At 41.8% G+C, this 16083-nt stretch overlaps 2 protein-coding genes across 8 annotated transcripts; one reads left to right on the plus strand and one right to left on the minus strand.

The window, feature by feature from the left end:
• Positions 1-66: 66 nt before the first annotated feature.
• On the plus strand, positions 67-15946 carry LOC122616966 (cAMP-dependent protein kinase type I regulatory subunit). Of its 7 annotated transcripts, none has more exons than XM_043792574.1 (6): positions 9361-9457; positions 10506-10665; positions 14201-14560; positions 14626-15000; positions 15073-15209; positions 15287-15946. In XM_043792574.1, the coding sequence occupies exons 2-6, from the start codon at positions 10657-10659 to the stop codon at positions 15369-15371; spliced, it is 966 nt and encodes a 321-aa protein (XP_043648509.1). In that variant the 5' UTR covers positions 9361-9457; positions 10506-10656; the 3' UTR covers positions 15372-15946. The 7 variants fall into 7 exon arrangements, with proteins under 7 accessions (XP_043648506.1, XP_043648507.1, XP_043648512.1 ...); XM_043792573.1 differs by having other exon boundaries at positions 9366-9457; positions 15070-15209; XM_043792571.1 differs by lacking the exons at positions 9361-9457; positions 10506-10665 and adding an exon at positions 67-770 and having other exon boundaries at positions 15070-15209.
• Positions 855-2030, minus strand: LOC122616969 (histone-like protein 18C). Its single transcript, XM_043792579.1, has 2 exons — positions 1596-2030; positions 855-1511 (listed from the first exon to the last, which is right to left on the minus strand). The coding sequence occupies exons 1-2, from the start codon at positions 1884-1886 to the stop codon at positions 1134-1136; spliced, it is 669 nt and encodes a 222-aa protein (XP_043648514.1). The 5' UTR covers positions 1887-2030; the 3' UTR covers positions 855-1133.
• Positions 15947-16083: the final 137 nt, after the last annotated feature.

The raw sequence follows: 16083 nt of genomic DNA on the forward strand, positions 1-16083 counted from the left end.
CGCAAAGTAAAACTTATCGATATGAGCGTGACTAAATAAGACGCTCACCACTACATGCAGCACAAAAAAAAAAACAACAACGTTTTACGTGCGTGAAAATTGGTTAAGTTTTAATGAAAAAAACTTAGTTAACTTATTTTTTGACAGTCATTAAGCAATCCATATGCTGTGGAGGAGTGTGGGGCTAAGGGCTTTAATCAGAAGAACAGTCCAAAAACGTCCGGAAACGTGAAGTTTGAGAAAGTGAAAACGGGGTTGTGCTGTGTGTGTGGAAAACGGAACAAAACGGTGCCAAAAACGCAAGGAAAAGCTGCGAAAGCGGTGCACAGCGGGTTGATAAAGCAGCAGGTTTAGACAAAAACGGCAACCAAAAATATAGCCAAATAATCAGTGCTTTTAACCGATTTGTTGGGGAAACAATAACCAACATCCAGTAACCTACCCACACAAACATATTGTGTACATAATATATACATACATATATACGTATATTTTGCGTAGTGCGGCGCTTGTAAAGCTGTTTCCCATCCCCATATCATCACCGCCATTCATTGCAAACACACTCCGGAATCCACGCCACCTCCACACCGTACCACATGTCCTACATGATGGCCAAAACGCTGGAGGAGCAGAGCCTGCGGGAGTGCGAACACTACATCCAGACCCATGGGATCCAGCGAGTCCTCAAGGACTGCATCGTCCAGCTGTGCGTCTGTCGACCCGAGAATCCCGTGCAGTTCCTGCGACAGTACTTCCAGAAACTCGAGAGGGTGAGTCAAAAATGCGTCTTGATTTTGAATACACAAAGCACCAGTGATATTGCGACTGGTTATTGGTAGATAAAGTATGTGGCATTTTGCTTAGGGATTAACCTTTATTTCCAAATAGTACAATCGCTTATCGTTGCTTGAGGATCAAAGCTTGGGCCTTCCTGGCCTACGGCCTTGCTTTATCGGTTCTGCTTTAGATTCCTTGCCGCCGGGTTTCTCAATGACCTGGTTCACTGGAGGTTCTTCAAGTCCATTGATTCTAGCAACGCATATAAGCATTTCTTAAGAAATTTTGTCTGGTTTCTTAACTCAATAAAGATGCCGAAAGTGGGAGGGTATAGGTGTGGGAGATAGGACCTTCGGTTACATCATGCACTTGGGCTTTGAGCTCTTGGGCTTAGCACACCTGGGCTTCGGCTTGGCGCACATCTTCCTGGGGCGGGGACATGCTTTCCGGGGTCTGGCGCTTTTTTGCCTCGGCTTGGCGCAACTGCGACGGGGCTTCGAGCACTTGGCCCGCGGTTTTGGGCAACTCTTCCTCATCCTAGGCTTGGAACACTTGTTCTCTCTCTTTCTGGGAGTGCAGCCATTGCCTTTGGTGGCGCTGGCACCGAAGAAAGTATCTGTGGGTCCACTTCTTTCAGCGTTCATTCTGTGCTCGCTATCCCTAGAGCTCGGAAGGCTACTTCCACTATTGGACTCTACCAAATCGGGCTTCAAATGAAAAGTGTCCATTGGTTCCTGTGGAAGTGCGTACGAATCGACGGTATAAAGAAATTTTATTTTATACGGTCTCTACGGTTGCATTTAAGATCTATAACTTACCGCAGAGTACTGGCATCGATGACGGAATGACATTTCGTTCCATCGGGTTTCGGCTGCCCGTTTTATCTGGTGATCCGTGTAATAATCTCCATAGCGCTTCTTAAAGTCCCTCAGAAAATTAACGTAGCCCGACGATAAAGAGTTCTCGTTCTCAACCTGGTTGAAATCTTCGAATTCTTCGGAGGCTACGGACTTCTCCCAATTAACATCATCAATTGATTCTTTTGAGGATTTCACTGTTTTCGAAGATCCCATCTCCTGCTTACTATCCTTGAATTCCAGACTGCTCATTTTGTTATCGAAACTTAAACTTTTCACAATCAAATTTGGTAATCAGAATTATTAGAAAAATACATATGAAAAACTGTACTTAATTTTATCAGATTATTTTAAAAAGAAATACTTGTTTCTCGTACGAAAGTATTATACAAACTGATTGTATGCTGGTTTCAGCTCGGTATCATGAAAAATGGATTTGAATGGTGGATCTCCAGCTGCTATGATCATGAATATTAAATTTCTATACCCCGATACTAGTAAAGTGAGAGGGTATACTAGATTCGTTGAAAAGTATGTAACAGGAAGAAGGAAGCGTTTCCGATAATCTGAAAATATACTTGATCAGGTTCAATAGCGAAGTCGATCTGGCCATGTCCTTCTGTCCGTCCGACTGTAGAACCTCGAGATCTCAGGAACTATAAAAGGTACAAAAATTAATTGAAATTAAGCATGCAGCGCAGGTTTGTTGATCCATGCTGCCACGCCCACTATAACGCCCACAAACCGCCCAAGTCTGCCACGCCCAAACTTTAGAAAAATGTCTTTATATTTTTCCAGTTTTGTATTGGTCTTGTAAATTACTATCGACATTCTTTTTTCCACGCTCCCTCTAACGCCCACAAGCCGCCCACAGTTTTGAAAAATGTGTTGACATTATTGTTATTATATTATTTGTCTTTCCAATTTCTATCGATATGCCAAAAATATTTTGGCACCACCCACTCCAACGCTCAAACAGCCTCAAACGAACACGCCCACACTTTTGAGACATTTTTTAACTTATTTCCATTTTATTCTTTTTTCCCCTATTTCTTTCAATATGCCAGTAAAATGTGACTGTGAGCAACGGGTATATGATAGTCGGGGAACTTGACTATATGTTTTGAAAAAGGTTTTGGATTTGTTTCCGTTCTCTTATGCGTATGTCTTGCCAATTTTTATCGATATGCGATATGAAGTAACGGGTATCTGATAGTCGAGGAACTAGACTATAGCGTTCTCTCTTGCTTTTAAACTAGTCCTTCAAAACAAAAAATGGAAGTTAACTTTAATAACTTTGAGAGCTTTATGTAAAAAAATATTTTTCCAAATGTGTTCCAAATTATAATGTTAACGGAAAATTAAGAAGTACAGGAAGTTCCTCGTGGTGAAGGAAGTTGTTTAAATTAGCCTGTGCGATTAGGTTTCTTTCCGGAGTTTTAACCCCTTGATAAGCAACAAGCGGCATTTTGCTGGTCTTTTGGTTGCCGCTTAAACGAAAATCAATACAACTTGGGGTCTATTTTCGAGCGGAGTGTAAAAAAAACCCGTCTATTGGCGAATTTCACAGCGCGAATGCTTTATTTTCGGCCTACTCTTTCGCAGAGCTGCATTCTCTCCGTTCATTGGAAAGCTTTAAAGTTTATTATGTGAGGCAGGCTGCACCAAAAGTTTGCAATGCTGCAATGTAAATAGAGCAGCGCACCTGTGGAGGTCCTTTCCACATCGTCTTGTTCCTCCTCTCACTTGCCAAGCGACCCCTTTTTCTCCCAACTTTGATTTTGAGTACGCCTGTATGTGTATCGGACTCTCTGGGGCAAGTTGCCTGTTGAATGCCGGAACCGCTGTCAGTTGGATTAGCATCCTGACGCTGTGCAGAAGCATCCTGCTTCCTCCTAGTTCACTCCGCTTGTTTGTTTTTTGTTTTGCCTAGGTGCGCTATGGGCAACCAGTTGAGTGTAAACAGCATCCAGGATGCGGTCATCGATCGCTTCCGCTCGGTGGCTTTGACCACCGATGCCAACGGCGCCATGCGCATCCGTTCGTTCTCGGAGGGCGTGGTGACCACCACCCACCATCATCATCATCATCAGCATCAGCAGAATCAGCAGCAGAGTCCGCATTGCAGTGGACGTGGTGGACGCATCCTGCGCGAAAGTAGCATCGATGGCGGGGTGGCCATGTTTGATGCTCTGCTCCGTGATGATCATGAACACCGGCTGAGTTTGGATGCAGTGCACCGCATGCGGCATGTTCGCACCTCCTGTACCACAATTCCCGAAGAGGATGCCATCAGCGATCGTAGCCTGCAGATTCACCTCTCCACTCTTGCCCGCGAGCGTGAATTGGAACTTGAGCGGCAACGAGAACTCGAAGTAAGTTGGAAAGTCGGAAAAGTTTTCAATGGCGGAAATCGGATGGCAATCACTGCGAATCTGTGCGGGAAAGCTTTTGGCGGAAAAAGGTTTAAAGTGTAGGAGTGTGCGCATAGTAGAAAGCTTTGATTTCAATTTGAATTGGAGTCTTGCTGATTTGATTTGTTACTGCAAATAACGATGTCGTTAGTTCTGGTAAGCTATTAAAAACGAGCAGAAATTTATAGTATTTATTCAGGGAGTTCTAAGTAAAATTTAAAAGTCGGCTAATATCTCAGAAAGTATACTATATTTTAAGGTTTATGATTTTGTATTACCCAAAAAATTGCATTTATTATAAACATTTCGTTTAGGACAATATTTTATTAACTTGTGCTAGAAGCACATCTTGCTCAAATATTTAATATTTTTTCTGTGGTTATCTGTAAAATTTCTATCTTATCTTTCGAAACAAATTTTTTCAATGTATAAAATACGCTGAAGAAAAATAAATAACAAAAACTGTTATTAACATTGGTAACATTTGGCACAATTTGTTTGAACATTGTTAACCTATCTTTTGCAAAAATGATGCGTTGGAAGGGTTGACTGTAAAGTCAACAAGAGAGAACGTTATAGTCCAGTTCCCCGACTATCTGATACCCGTTACCCATCTAGTGGAAGGGTGAAGGAAAAATTTCCACACTGACAGTTTTTAGCAGTTTGAGGGCGTTTTTTGTCAATTTGAGAGACACAAGGTAAATCAAAAAATTATAGAAAAAAAATTTGAAAAGGGTATTCCCGCTCACCTGCTACACGTGCAGCTTTTTGCCAGTAAATGTCGAGTTTGCTCTTGAAACTCGAAGGGAATGCTAACGAAATCAAAGTCCTTCCTTCGCTTTTTCCTTGGTACTTTTGCCCATTTCTCCCGTGAAAGCTTTTCCCTTCGCCAGGACTTGCGTCACAACTGCGAGTGTATGTGTAAGTGGGTGGGCGGGTGTGCGAAAAACTTTACTTTTGGCCAGTCGTATATGTATGTATATATTTGTGTATATATAGAAAGGTTCCCTTTGCTGTGCGTGTTGGTGAAGGTCATCCTGTCGTCGTCGAGATTGTGTTTGTGTCTGTGGCTGCTAGAGTTTCGTCCTTTCGTTTGTCTCAGTCACTTTTTGGCCACCGTCAGTTGCCCATCGTCGTCCCCAATTTTTGATTTTTCGCCAATTTATCTGCTCAATTTACTAGTTACCATTCACCTTTTGCGGTCGTTACTTTTCCGACTTTCTTGCCTGATTGATAGCCACGCGAATTCCGGGGCCCCGTTCATCGAATTGTCCGGTTTAACGGCCGTGTTAATGCCGCTTTTACGGCTGTCATCGCTTCGTCCAGCGCTGTTTACGCCGGCTTCTGATTAACAGCGGAATCGTGCCAAAAACTACGTCGGATACTTTGTTCCCCGTGTCCGCCGAACTGGGCCATAAAGTAAAGACAAACAACAACCAATTGTGTTGGCCAAACGCGGTCGGAAAAAGTGCCAAACCGGAAGTGAAAGGAACTCCACCAGCGAAATGGTGGGTAAAATTTGAAGTGTTAAATACGGGTAGCTTGGGAAATATTTCGGTTAGGATTGGTTTGGGATTGGTTTTTATAGTTGGGAAGGGGTTGTTTATTTTCCTATTAGAGTTTTGGAAATTGTTGATTTAGGAAAGTAGTATCATCTTTAGCACTTTAAAATGCAGCACTGCTTGGCGCCATTCTTTATTTTTCCGTTATCGGCTTGAAAGAAATCCAATACTCTTTCTAAGATATTTATTAAAATTATTGTAAATATTATAGTCTGATTAACAAATTTCCATTAAAAAAGACAAATTGTAAAATTTGGAAAACAATTTTTTAGCCTCAATTAACTGTTTCTCTCCTAACGGGAAAAAAAATGTATAACATTATAATAATTTTAAAAAATAATCAAGAAATTAAAAAATCAAGAAAAACACTCAGGAGTCAACTAACTTTTTGTACTTAATTAGAGATTATTTGCTTCTTATGCGCAGAAACAATTTCTATGATATTTTTAAGTGGGTGCGGGGAAAGTGATTGATGATTAGGATCCCCTAGGGATTTTGGCGGATGTTTTCGATATCGAAATTCGGCACAACTTTGTGAATAATTGAGTAACGTGAAGGTAATATAACCCTCGTTTCGTCAACCTTTAACCCCCTCCCGCAGCTCTGGTTTCGCATAAATAAATTATCGTTTATTTAACGTTCGAGTTGGGGGCGGCATTTATCGGGTACCCCAAAAGTTGTATGTAAATAATACGAACAAAGGTACTCTATACACATAAAGAATACTTTTAGACGGAGGAAAAGCGGTTGGCCAAAAGCACATCCGTATCTGCCGGATGTGTCGACCTTTTTTGTGTCTGTGTGTGTGCGCCGATCCATTAAGGGGCTTATAAGCGCAGCTCCATTCGAGTGTCCATGAATAATTTGGCCAATAAAGAAGGAAAACGGTTCTCAAGCGCAACAGTTTGCAAATTATAAATTTCTCGGGTACCTTTTCATATTTTCCTGGGCCACTGACGTCACTGGGTAATATTGAGGGGAATTCAGCTGTCAATTTGCTCGATGGCTGCTTGTATCAGTTTCTCTTGACAGCTGTGACAACGACAATTGCGGCGTGTCCTTTTCGGCAGGACACTGGCTGGCCATCAGTGGGCAGCTGGATAGCACAGAATCGATGTGGTTATAAATACGCCTTCTGTGTGTCCCCAAAAATAATGTTTATGCAGGCCAACGCCAACAAAGGCCAGCACGGGTGGATTCAGAAAGAGTAAAGGACCAGAGGGAAAATTTTCCAGGGGGCGTGCCAAAACAAAAAGTTCACTGAATTGGAAATTTCGCTGAGCAACTTTCGTGGCGCCGGGTGTTGGGCGGAAAAGCAGGGCGCAGCTATGTGGGAAAATTTAAAACTCGAGTGCAAAAGAGTAGTATTACTCCTGCGTCAATTAGGGCGCAAAATTTTAATTAATGCGATTATAAAACGCAGTCACATATACAAGCACGAAAACCTGCGGAGAGCGGGGACAGAAAGCGAGCAGACAAAAAGCTTTTCCGCATTTTAGTGCACATAGGGCCTCCCGCATCCTGCTGCTCACATGCAGGATGGAGGAATCCTCCCCTCAGATCCATGGAAACTTTGCACGTTGACAAAGTGAATCCAAGTGTGAAGCGATAGAAAGTTATGGCCAATGTATTGTTTGTCCCGCATTTAATCAGTTCTTGGGTGCTTGGGGCTCCAACAGGAATTTAAAGTGCCAACGAGCCACAACGGCAAAAGGAAAGGAAAATGAGGGAATTTTAAATGTCCCTATTATACATAATTAATTTCTTCAGAGCGATCAATTACGTAAAGTACATTGTCTCTTATTTGGATGCACACGCATTCTTAAATTAAAACGGTTGAAAAAGTAAATAAATTAAATAAAAAAAAAACAAATGTAGTTTTCTTAAAAAATCTTAAAAAAAAAAAACCTTTTTAATCTACAAGTGCCGGTATATCCCTAACGGAAAAACAAAATGTGCAAATTAACAGAATTGCAGAAACAAATTGCACGTTCGATGTAAAATCTGTAAGCTGGCATATGACAAATGTAAAAATCCCCACAGAAAAAGCTAAACTCAGTGCAACGTAGTGGTCTTCCTGATTGACATTTTAATTTATGAGACAGCTAACTAGGAAGAATATAAATTCTGACTCACCCAAAAGAGATGCAATTCAAAATGCCACGAAACTTATAAAAATGCAGCCAATTGTCGTCGGCACTAGACTCTCTTGAGAGGCTTTTCTTCTCCAGGCGGTGCACAAATTGGCATACTTAGCCTGTCCCGTGCCACCAGCATTGCCTCAAGGTTCCCCACACCCACCCAAAACCACCCACTCGAATTGCAACTGCCACAGTGGAAAACCCAACTAGGCGACTTCGAGGGCTCTCGCGTCGTGGACACCTTGAGTTCTCACTAACGAGAGCATTGCTTCCATGTCTTCAAGTGCCTAAATCTGTGCCCTCGTCTTTGGGCGCTGCCAATGCGCCATGTGTAACTGCAGAAATCTACGGGCTCTCACCCATGCACATCATAATTGTTAAAGTAATTATTATTGATTTTATTATTAATTTATCAAAGTGAGTGCGAACGAATTTGCATGTTTATGGGCTCGAGGAACAATAAAATGCTGGCGTATCAAATCAAATTTGTTTGCGCTGCTACCTTGAGCACATAACATTAATATATAAAACCGCCTACAATCTTTGGATTTCTCTTTGTTTTCCACTTCTCTGTTTTTTGCTTGTCTTCTTGGCACTGGCGTTCGAATTGATTTGTCCGATTCTCCCACTTTTAATTCAATATTTTGGCAAATATCTCTCTTGGCCACTTTGCTTGTAGCCATCATTAGCTGTTCTGTTGTAGTTTGTTTTTGCCGAGTATGATTCCTATTTGGCGGGTTGTTTTTTTCAATAATTCTGTGGGCCTGTGGCGACTTTTACTTTCCTCTACGTCGCTTGTGGTTGGTAGCTTTGTGGCTGCACTGGGAGAAATGTTTCAGGTTTTATAATACAATTTAAGAAAAAGTGTAAACAATAATACAATTATTGTTCCCAAAATATCCCTGCCCACAGGGACTTGCAGTTGGAAATGTGTTGTGTTCAGCAAGAAGCAAGCATTAAATCTCAGTGCATATATTTATTTAAAATTTCGAAGTTAATTTTTTTCTTGTTCAAAGTTTTATTGGCATTGAAATTTTGCCATGTCATTTTCGGTCTTAATTAATCCTCATATTGTTGCTCATTACACCTACCTCTTTTCTTCCTGCTTGGCTTAGCATTCTTTCTACATGAAGAAAAAAAAATGTGGTTTCGTGAAATTTGAATAAAATTGGAAATTAAGAAAATGCTCATTTTGGAAATAGAAAGAAGATATTTTAGAATATTTAGTGTTGTTTTTATAGAAAAGTAAAACCTTTAAAATAGATCAAAAAATATATGAACATTTTTATCACCTTTTGTTTTCTGTGTATTTGGTCACCAAAGCTACTGGCCATTACATCGCGGATCTTTCGACTGCTTTGAAACCTACCACAAACCGCAAAATGGTCGGCAATTCAACCGCCCTACGCCGCATAACGGTATCGCCCACCCCCCAGCACACATAGATACAAATACACACACTCACACACGCATGTGAAGGCAACTAGTGTGGAAAGATGAAGCCGCTGCCCCTGCTGACGACGACGCAACGTCGACTGCGCCGCCAACGTCGATTGTCGCAAGTTGAACGCGAATTTCGAATTGAGTTTTCAGTTTGTGTCGCGCCTCCGTTTTGTAAATACGCGAAAAAAGACATTCGCCAAGTCGAACAGCAGTAATAACAAGAAGAGCTCACAGCAACTAAATAATTAAAACGGAAACAGCGGGTAGACAAACAAAAACGAGAACCATATGAACTAGAATCGAATTAATTAAGCAATTACAAATGGCAGGAAAAACAGCAAAAGCAGCAAAAACGCAGTCAGCTCAGCAAAAAGGAACAAAGTGGAAAAATTAAATTGGATACTAGCGGGAAAATTAATTCAAATGATGTGGATAATAATGTGGAACGCGGGGGTCTAGTGACGCACGATCTCATAGATATATTTTTAGGATTCCTTTTTATATAATTTTATATTTTATTGCCGTGCCCGCACATTTATGCCAATTAAATTCGCGGCGATTTCTTTTAATAGCCCCAATCGCGCTAATATTAATCATACGCAGTGGTGACCAATCTAAACACAAGCTGACTATTTGAGTTTCAAGGGCTGGGTTTGTTTTTTATTTTTCCATGTTGTATGAGATCAAAAAAAATATATTTTTTATACGTTAAAGCGTATACGTTAAACAAGATTAAAATCTTCTAAACAAATTCCAATATTAATCATACGCCGTGGGGATCACGATTCTTTACTTGGTCTATTTGTATTATTATCCATTTTTAAGGTGTTGCTTCATATATAGCCAATTAAATGAGTATTTTACAATATTTTGCTTTTGATGTCCAACAGCTTGAGCATAAGCACACCCACTGAGAACCGATTATTATTTCTTGTCCCTTACATTCCTTTAATGTGTTTGCTTATTCGAAAGTCCGCTTTTTGGCCACCCAAAAGTATTTTTAATTTAAAGAAAATTGTTTCAGAGCTGTTCGGAGCATTTTTAAATATTTATTTTTATAAAACTTTGACATTGGATTTGTCATTGCTGCTGGCGGCTGTTTTTGCTCGCCTGTCCACGCCGCGTATACGTAATATCTGTATAATTCTGACCGCTCTTCGCGCTTTTGTCTATGTTGTCAGCAGCGGTATTACAAATCCGAGAGTGCAAATCTCCGAGATTTTCCACAGAAATCCCACGTCGCGACATGCGTTTTCCAAATACTACATCTACTACTACTGTTTGTTGTTTGTTTTTATGTGTCCATATTAGAAGCGAAGCGTTTTCACAATTTGTTGTACATAAGTAGCACAAGCACCAACACAGGGATAACTGAAGAACCAAAACCCACACACGCACACTCACACACCGACACCAACACCAACACCAACACCAACACAAAGGAGCATACAAGCACAGAAAAATGCCTAAGGTTTGCCATAAATAAATGAGTCTGTTAGTGGCTGTCATAGATTGTAGACCATAAGTCTAGTTTGTACTTGTATTCAATAAGCGCTCATTCATGTACGCAAGCAAAAATAACAAAACAAAAATATTTAGAAAATACACCCTCATAGAGGCAAACATTTAGTATTTGGTTGCACAATTGTATGCAATTTACACTTTAGCTTTTCCCATTTTTCTCTGTGGGCTGCCCCCCCCCAGAAGTCGACGCCGCCGTTCGTTTTTATTTATGCTCACATAAATGCAACAATACCACCATGTGCACAATTGCAAGCGGCGACCATTGTACTATAGACATATGTAGATGCACGACGGCAATGTGTTCTGGGTCCTACCTCACAGCATGTGGATTCATTTGCCGCCTCATCAGTGTTTCATTGTCGCCGTTGTAATCGGACTTCTTTTTTCCCACTCGTGAAGGTTTCTTCTCCAGCAAAGAATAATGCGTGTAATTTATTGAGTAAAGGGATCAAAGTAGAACCAAGTACCCCTTATCAACCTCTTAAAGGATACATTGAACTATTTGTCTTCGAGATATATAAACGCTTTTTAATTAACAACATCTGGAATTAGCTTTTGAACTATTTTCAATCATTGTTTTCGTGTAACTATTATACCCATTACTCGCGGGGTAATCTCGAAAACTATAAAAACTATAAGGAAGATTAGGCATGCCAATTCTCGTGACGCTCACGCTGTGAAAGTTTTTTTTGTATGTTGCCATACCAACACGAACCGCCTAAAACTATCACGTCCGTACATTTCTACAAACTTTTATCGATATTTAAAATAATTTTTTTTTTCTCCCTCGTACTTCCACTAGCTAAGTAACGGGTATGTGATAGTCGAGGAAATTAACTATAGCGTTCCCTGTTGTTTGTTGTAGCTGTGTTGGCAGACAAGATTATTAAACATAATTGATTTGGTAATAGGTGAAAACGTGTGGTAATTAGTCATTGTTACCCAACCTTCACCGCATCTGGGCCCACCCTTCACACATGGCCCCACCCTTTCCCCAATAATTGTCGTCATATAATCAAAAGCAGCATTTGTCATGATTCCCATAAATGTTGTTTGCTGTTTTATTAGCGAACTGGTTGATAAGGCTGACTGGTGACAAGACTCCACTTTAAAGTCAGAGCCTATGAACGTGAACATCAACGAGCACCATCCAATCAGGCAGGGCCAGACCGCAAAGTCAGCCCATCCGGGCGGGGATTGGATTCAATTTGCAATTTGCGAAATCGATTTCCGTTTAATATGTCACAGGGAACGACGCCAAAAGCTAAAAGCAGCGCTGTTCCGACCCGGGAAAATCGCGAGCAATATCGGAGGGTCAAAGGGTGGAAGAGTGGGTTGACTTGTGGGCTGTTGGTTTGGTGTTCTTCATGGCCACGTCCCCATGGCCAGGGCCAGGGCTACAAGTCGACTGGGCGCCGACTCCGCGTCTGCACAAAGGTCACGGTCATATCGCTGGCACACGCGTCTTCCAGTTGCCGGGTTCTCTGCTCTGGGCCATCGGTTCTGGGCGCTCGGTTCTCTGTTCTGGGCGATGTCCCTGGCAAAACTGCCATAAACAAGGTTGCAGTATTGCGAATGCAAAAAAGAAGGGGAATGTTTTGATAGTGCCACCCAGTAAGCTGACTGCAGGATACCCTAGAGTGAGCCATTCTATGGCTCATTGCATTCAGGGCAGCGCTGAACTTTGGGGCATTGTGATCAATAATATTCAGCTAGTCTACTTTGTTGCTGCATAATGTAAATGGTAAAGTCACCAAGGAGTACACATAATGAGTTTAGCAAATATTAGAAAGCGATAAAATTTATTAATTATTTTTAAATATTTTTTAAACTATTATGGTATAAGAACAACGGTGATAGAACTTGTGGTTTTTAAGTATTACTTTTAGTTTTAGCAGGGAATCAGCTACATTTGCTGAGCTTAATTAAAAGGCATTTGTATTCCTATCGTTGATGTTTCTGGGCGGCAGCGCTTGATTATCTTCTGTTTTGACACTTGCCTTCAGGTTCCTTCAGGTGACTGGCAGCCACCCAAGACATTCGTCAATTTATGGAGACGACATTCGATTTGGCCGGGGAATTCGTTGAGTAGTTCGTTATCGTCACCAACAATCCGTGATCGAGCTCATATTGCTTAGCTCACCTATTAACTGCGATTTTCCGCTTTTATTTTCCATATTTTTGTTTATACTATTCATGCGTACTTCGTGCGATTTTGGCTTGGTTTGTTTAGACAATAAAAATTAATGAGCAGCGTCGTTCATTTGAAGTTTTTCCCGGGTCCCGACAATGTTTATGGACGGCGTAAAACCATTTCGTTCAAGAGGTTGCGGTCGGATGGGGAAATCAAATCAAGTGCAATTACTTGGATGTTAAAAGCAAATACTTTGATATAGCTACGAAACATGTTGATTTTTTGTTAAAATATTTTTAGGATTAGGCGGAACAGAATTATTTGTTTAAGGTGCTTGAAATGTTATTTAATGTATGGAAATGATAGAGATTAATTTATTGATGTAGAATAAAATAAACAATGTTGTATTGCTTGTATTACTATATTTGTTAGCGGACCATTTTATAAAATAACGCTATTTACCAATCCTTAATGCCATAGAGCCTTAAGTTCTGATCTTGAATGTCACATTTAATCCATATAATGCCTACTTTGGCTAACAAAAATACCATCTGTTCGTGTAATATATTGTAATGGACTAGCCTATTTAAAGGCCTAGGTTCCTAACGCATTTCAAATGAGGCCATAACTGCCAGGGGCGGCCACTTGCTGCAGTCACAAGTGAGTGACAATTTAATGCAACTTAATCAGCATCTTTGGCCAGCTGGCCATTCCTGCTTGACTGGTTTGACGTCACTGTCGGAGACGGACTGCAATTGGACAGACGGACCTTGCAGCTTTGGGTGCACTTTGGAAATTTGTTTAGGGACAGGGACTCGAGACACCGGAATGCGCAGCAAGAGTCAGGATGTAAAGCTCTTCAGCTCCCCCGGTTGGCTCTTTTGACTGCCCACGCAGTGATGGAGCTTATGAGTAACGGATGTGGGCGGGTGGAGCTTTTCCAGGCGCGTCTCCGGACAATATGCACAATGCTGCAGAGAACAACCACTGGTTGCAGTTACCATACATCCATCGAGAGTGACGCACATTAATCTGGCATTTAGTCGCAAACGCTTTTGGGCAGTTGACTGCTGCAGCTGATAATTAAGTTTGCACCACAGAGATTTCATAAAGTAAGAGAGTTTTAGGAAAACTATCGAACTTTTTTTATTCGGCAAGGGTTATCTTTAGAACATATCACTAAGTCAGAAACTAGGCAACATCGGGCCACATCTCCAGCATGGCCTTTATCTGTATTAAGACTATTATTACAACTCTGATGTTCAACCAATATGATAATGAATCGAAATTTGTGTGCAATAAACCAAAGCCAAAATACTCATGATATTGTTATTTTTATCTTTGGCAGGAACAAGTCAAACTGGATGCCAGTAGACAGGTAATCAGCCCCGACGACTGCGAAGATCTCAGCCCGATGCCACAGACAGCAGCTCCACCGGTTCGCAGGCGAGGTGGAATCTCCGCCGAACCCGTAACCGAAGAGGATGCCACCAACTATGTTAAGAAGGTGGTACCCAAGGACTACAAAACGATGAATGCCCTGTCCAAGGCGATTGCCAAGAACGTCCTGTTTGCCCACTTGGACGAGAGCGAGCGATCCGATATATTTGATGCCATGTTCCCTGTGAATCACATTGCCGGCGAGAATATCATCCAGCAGGGCGATGAAGGCGACAACTTTTACGTGATTGATGTGGGAGAGGTCGATGTAAGTATATGATATGGCTTTGATCTCGGCTTGAATCCTTATCAACATGTTCCTATCTCATCCAGGTTTTCGTCAACTCCGAACTGGTGACCACCATCAGCGAGGGCGGAAGCTTTGGTGAACTGGCCCTCATCTACGGCACTCCTCGCGCCGCCACCGTGCGTGCCAAAACCGATGTGAAGCTGTGGGGCATTGACCGCGACTCCTACCGCCGCATCCTTATGGGCTCGACCATCCGCAAGCGCAAAATGTATGAGGAGTTTTTGTCGCGTGTGTCAATTCTGGAGAGCCTGGACAAATGGGAGCGCCTCACAGTGGCCGATTCTCTGGAGACGTGCTCCTTCGATGACGGTGAGACGATTGTCAAGCAGGGAGCCGCTGGCGATGATTTCTACATCATCCTTGAGGGCTGTGCGGTGGTGCTGCAACAGCGTTCTGAGGTGAGTGACCGTGATCAGATCTGGGACACATGAAGAGAGCCACTCTAATCAAATGGTTTATCTAATCAGCAGGGCGAGGATCCCGCCGAGGTGGGCCGTCTGGGTAGCAGCGATTACTTTGGCGAGATTGCTCTGCTTTTGGACCGACCACGTGCGGCGACTGTTGTGGCTCGCGGGCCGCTCAAGTGCGTCAAACTGGACCGGGCGAGGTAAGTGCGGTGGCTTCGGTGCTAAGACAAATAAAAAGGTGCATGTTAATGACCTTACATTTTTGTTTCTGTCGCAGATTTGAACGCGTTTTGGGACCCTGCGCCGACATACTCAAACGCAACATCACGCAGTACAACAGTTTCGTATCGTTGTCCGTTTAAGGCCGCCACAACGACAACTACCCCTACAACAAATCAACAATAAAAAGCAGCAGCAGCAAAGAAAGCAACAACAACCGACAAAACAAACAGAAACAACAACGCAGCGAACGTGGAAAACCAACATGAAGACGATGGGAAATAGTTGGATAGATAAATAGAAAACAAAACAAGCGCTCAGCAGCATAAACATGAAGTCGTAAACTATATAAGTGTGTAAAATTAATTGTCACAGAGCCATTGGATTCTCGATTCTGTCGCAGATCCAGAGTGCACGGGGGCTTAGGGCCAACAAATATTAATTATCCGATTCTGTATGTTGTGCTGAAGTTATATAATAGTGTATGTGTGTGTCTCTGCGTGAAGGTTACGGCGGGATGTTCCACACCCCGCAACCCCCGATAACGGAGATAGCTTTCCCCAGATTCATCTATTTAATTCTCTCAACTTCTTTCAAGTTCTTCGGCTATTTAGAAAAAGAAAGCTCATTTGTATAATCTATGGGACATGCTGCCTCCTGAAAAAAATTTCATTAAATATCCAACAGACATCTGAATGTTTTTTAAAAGAAAAGTAAACAAGATGAATATGTGTGTAATAACTAAAATCATACAAAAAGGCAACACACACATAGGCACAAAACACAGACACACGAACTCATACACTCTCATACGAGGCATGAAGTCAAGGAAAGAGTAGGATATAAATGAAACAA

This window comes from Drosophila teissieri, chromosome 3L (genome assembly GCF_016746235.2).
Source record: "Drosophila teissieri strain GT53w chromosome 3L, Prin_Dtei_1.1, whole genome shotgun sequence".
NCBI lineage: Eukaryota > Metazoa > Arthropoda > Insecta > Diptera > Drosophilidae > Drosophila > Drosophila teissieri.

Coding starts and splice junctions, on each gene's coding strand:
- LOC122616966 (XM_043792576.1), top strand. CDS start 3,575: ATGGGCAACCAGTTGAGTGTAAACAGCATCCAGGATGCGGTCATCGAT. Junction 4,010..14,200: donor AGCGGCAACGAGAACTCGAA/GTAAGTTGGAAA, acceptor TATCTTTGGCAG/GAACAAGTCAAACTGGATGC. Junction 15,001..15,069: donor TGCTGCAACAGCGTTCTGAG/GTGAGTGACCGT, acceptor TTATCTAATCAG/CAGGGCGAGGATCCCGCCGA.
- LOC122616969 (XM_043792579.1), bottom strand. CDS start 1,886: ATGAGCAGTCTGGAATTCAAGGATAGTAAGCAGGAGATGGGATCTTCG. Junction 1,512..1,595: donor ATCGATGCCAGTACTCTGCG/GTAAGTTATAGA, acceptor GCACTTCCACAG/GAACCAATGGACACTTTTCA.